General features: G+C 31.9%; 1 protein-coding gene across 1 annotated transcript; it reads left to right on the top strand.

Annotated features, from left to right (window-relative positions):
• Positions 1-672: 672 nt before the first annotated feature.
• TRIADDRAFT_57370 (uncharacterized protein) lies at positions 673-3,965 on the top strand (the record flags this gene model as incomplete). Its single annotated transcript, XM_002113653.1, has 5 exons — positions 673-958; positions 1,164-1,484; positions 1,745-2,035; positions 2,135-2,332; positions 2,557-3,965. 5 exons carry the CDS (start codon positions 673-675, stop codon positions 3,963-3,965), a joined length of 2,505 nt encoding a protein of 834 aa, XP_002113689.1.
• Positions 3,966-4,402: the final 437 nt, after the last annotated feature.

The following is a 4,402-nucleotide window of genomic DNA, read 5'->3' as shown; positions in this document are numbered from 1 at the left end:
TCGTATGCATTAGTCAATTCATGAGACTATTACGAAACTACTCTACCCTCAGTTAATTATGGTTTGACAGACAGTCAATATTGGTGACATTTTGAAAAAAGAGACCTACTGTATTTAGTATTTATGTACTTGTAGATCAACTCTTGGTACTAGCGAATGTTTTCTAGCGGCTGGGTAACGAAATAAATGCGAATATATGTATTTTATAGTTTCTATGATATGGTAGATCAGAAATTTGTTGTAAATCATAATAATATGATGAAAGGACTAATTAATTATTGGACTTAGTGACAAATTTCTCAACACGTAATTGAAGCGTTAGCGAAATTTGCCATAAATTTCCACTAATATTGTTTCTCAAGCTCGCTAAGTTACCTTACTTAACCAGCCGCTACCTTGAATGCATCATTAACTGTAAATTCATGCAGAATATCCCAGCGTATGATGGTGTTGTGAGTCTATCTGTAATTTTACGATAAAATCAAGCCGCCTTTTTACAATTTTGCAGTATCTTCTTTGAGGAATTAATAGATTTACAACAATTTTATAGCCATCAGAACTAACATAAATCTATATTTTGAACTTTATGGTTATAAAATTCAATATTTTCAATAGAGCTGTGATGGCACTCATGCTTTTATTTTCTCACTAATAGGCAATTTACAGTATGGCATGAGCTTGGCAGAATATACAGATGAAATTTCCCAAATGAATGAGGGAATGGCACCAGAATTCACTTCAGAAGCTTACGTTTTAACCTACTCCAAATATTTAAAGTCTAATAGCGAAGCTATCGTCGAGCCCAATTTAATTGTTAAATATAAAGGTCTCAATCAACAAAGAGACGGTGGGCTTGAGGTTCAAATTTTGGATGGTGGCAATATTCCATTTAAAATTATGCCTACAGATGAAGTTTATGCCATCGATGATGTCGATAATAGCTATTCTTATGCACGAGGTGCAGTATAGGGCATTTGATATTTATGCAATGACATTAATTACTTCACTGTTATCATAATAATTACTTCAAAGGTTTTAATTTAGAACAATCTAGATGGTCTAATTTTACAGTTATTAATAATTAATTCAATTAAACTATGATATAGTTGACGCGCTGAATGCTTATTAAATTACAATTAATCATGTTATAATTGTATAAACAGAATTTAAGGTTGTTTCAACTCGAAGCATAACTTGTGACAATGATGGGGTATACATTTTTCATGCAATCGCGTTGCATAGTACAACTCCAAATCAAACAAGCAAAAGAATTACAGTACAAGTTAATGTGTTACTTAACGAAGATAGCTTTCCGAAAATGGTTAATCGATCACTGACCGTAGTTGCTAGAAAGGGACGCTCTAACCTGGATATTTTGAAGATACCTGCAGAACCCAAATCATGCGGCTCTGATATATGTATAATAAGCAACTATGCCATCGCAGATAAAGCCTTTCGAAATCTTTTTCAGGTTTCAAATCAAGGTAAGTTAAATATACTTGATAACGTGACAAGTTGAGCTAGGATAATATCACTCTACAGTTACTTAAGAATATATTATGGTTGCAACATCGATATGATGTTAAGTACAGACAATTCTCTAGTTTATTGGTATCAGTATTAGTATTTTACTTACAATTTCAAAAGAAAAATAACTTATGTATCATGGTTATGTGCTAAACATTCATATAAACGTGATATTTCTCATATATATTTTCTGTTCATTTTTGATGCGTTTGGATAGGCTATTTAAGTATCATAGGAAAATTGTCCGAGCGTATTGGCAAGTACTCTTTCGAGGTCGTCGCTTATGACTGCCGAGGTGTCAGTACAATAAATACCAAAACCGTAATAACTGTCATCAATCAGTTTGCAACGGTACCGTCTATAAAGTTCGCACGAACAGAAACAATTTTTAATCCCTGTCAAAGTCCGACAACCATTGGTAATATTCGGGCTACTAACTTAAAAAACCAGAATATCCATTCCGTTAATATAACAGTTGATTTATCGGTAGATAAAAGGGGTGTTGAAGGTAACTTTAATTTAAATTTTATTAGATTTTACTGCATTTAATGAATACTGCTTACAGCAATTTGCTTTGTTAATTTTTTAATTCAAAAAATTTCTTCAGCATGCTATAGAGCAGCACATAGCCAGATTTTTGAATATCATCGCTGTGTAGGAAAAAAATTCTTTTACGATTTATTCGACGATAGCAGACTTCCTGCTTGGTCTAAAGGCAATATCCTTAAAATTCCAAATTCCATTTCAAATGCGTATCGTGCTGCTTATACAATGGACCAAAAGAGCGTTATTGCTGTTCCTAAAGGTTTGATGCATTTAATGACAGCATCATTGTCAAATTAGGATTTCTGATTCGTAAAGGTCCTATTTGTAGTGTTTTATTATCTGTAAATGATACGCTTTTGTAGTCTTTTTGATTGAATTTGGGCGTAGTAACTGTGGAAGGTTTTCTTTCGATACACTAACCATCATAGCTATCGTTTGATACTAGTTTTTAATAATACAGTATTTTATAATTGATTTGTTCAGGTATAATTCAAGACGGAATTGGTACTGATAATTATACATTTGCATCACGAATAAAGCTCAATAGCAGTAAAAGAATGCAGATTCTAGTTACACTAAACCAAAGTCCAACATCAGATACCTTTATTAAGTTAAAGATCGTTGATTCAAGATTCCAGCTCGATCTTGGCGAGAGTAAGACTAAAGCAAAAATTACTACAATTTATTTCCCTAATTTCATCGTTCAAAGTAATCTTTGGTATCAGATTCTATTAGTTACAAATGTAAAATCGAGATATACAAAAATGATGGTAAATGGTGAAACGTTACATTCAATGTACGCTTATATTAATCGTCATTACGATAAAGTAGATACCCCGTTTGCTGTAACTATCGGCCATATGGATGCTAGACAATCATTTCAAGGTATTATTGCTGATGTCAGTATAGCTTTTAATATTTTCCCAAAATTTAAAATGGATTACTGCGTACCGCAGTGCAAAGAAGGCATATACATTAAACTGAATCATGAAGATCGGTCTAGGTTATCATTCTTACATCCTGATCGACATATTTTCACCTATCCGGCAATTAACAACAACAACGATTTAGCTGCCATTGTCCAAGGGATTACATATTATAATCAATTTTCCCATCCGGAATTTGGAAATCGTATTGTCGATATCCGAATTGGAATCAATCACAATCGTGATATCATATCTATCAAGCATGTAATCAGAATTGCTAAAAGTTTAGCCCTGGAACCAAATATAACTATTACTGGTAATGATCACTTAATCATGAGAATGGATGATAAAAATATTGCGCTAATGAAGTATTCTCGCATAAATTATCATCATATTTGCAAGCGTAGTCATCTAGATAAAGCTATAATTCAGTTATTGCATCGAAATCATCGGTGTGCCTTTATTAAAATTGATAAAGTCCTTGCTACGAACGTTGGCTTGACTGTATTAGAAGACAAAGGAAATATAATTTTAAGTGGAGTAGCATCAGTGAGCACTTATCAACAAATCCTAAATACATTATACTATTATAACTATTGTCCTCCTTCAGTTACTGAAAATATTGTAACTGCCCAAGTTTATTCTAATTCTCAAAGATTCGCAAGTAATTTAAAGTATTACTTCATACACAAAAATTCAGGTGGAAAAGAAGGTAGTGATAACCTAACGGATTCAGAGGATAAAGTTCATTGGTTTAGTATTAAGAATAAAGATTTGTGGGAGTCAATTTACCCACCAGTGATAGTTTTAATTCTTAGCTCATTGATAATTTTTATCATAATTTTAATTGCAAATCGATACAATAAAGGAAAAAATGAAATAAAAATGACGACACCTGTGCACAAAGGCAAGTTATCAAATCTTAAACTCACTTATAATCGTCTAGAAACATACAAATTCGATTGAAAAGATCTGTATCTGGTAGAATTTATGAAAATCAAAGATAATATTTAATCTATGTCATTGCAAAAAATATGTTGTATTATAATTTAAATTGTAAAGCAAATTATATAAATGGATGTACCATTATAGGTTACGCTTAACATTTAATATCAACCCTGTTTTGTATAAAAATTGTCATGAAAGTCAACGGTGCAAATTCACTAGCAGTTGTTGCAATTGATTTTATCAAAAGTAGTTTCTGCATAATTCTGCGCTGATACGTGTACATACAGTATCTATAATTATAATAGATTAGAAAGCAGTTAATATTCATAAATATTTATGATCATGTTATCGCTTTAGATTCATCTTGAATTGTGATTTTAAGCAATAGATGTGGTTATTGCGACTGTTAGTAGCCTATACTCAGGAATGAGTAGATGATTACGAAGAAATTTTAA

This window comes from Trichoplax adhaerens, genomic scaffold, assembly GCF_000150275.1.
Source record: "Trichoplax adhaerens TRIADscaffold_6 genomic scaffold, whole genome shotgun sequence".
NCBI classification, from domain to species: domain Eukaryota; kingdom Metazoa; phylum Placozoa; class Uniplacotomia; order Trichoplacea; family Trichoplacidae; genus Trichoplax; species Trichoplax adhaerens.
This window is presented reverse-complemented; position numbering and strand designations above follow the sequence as displayed.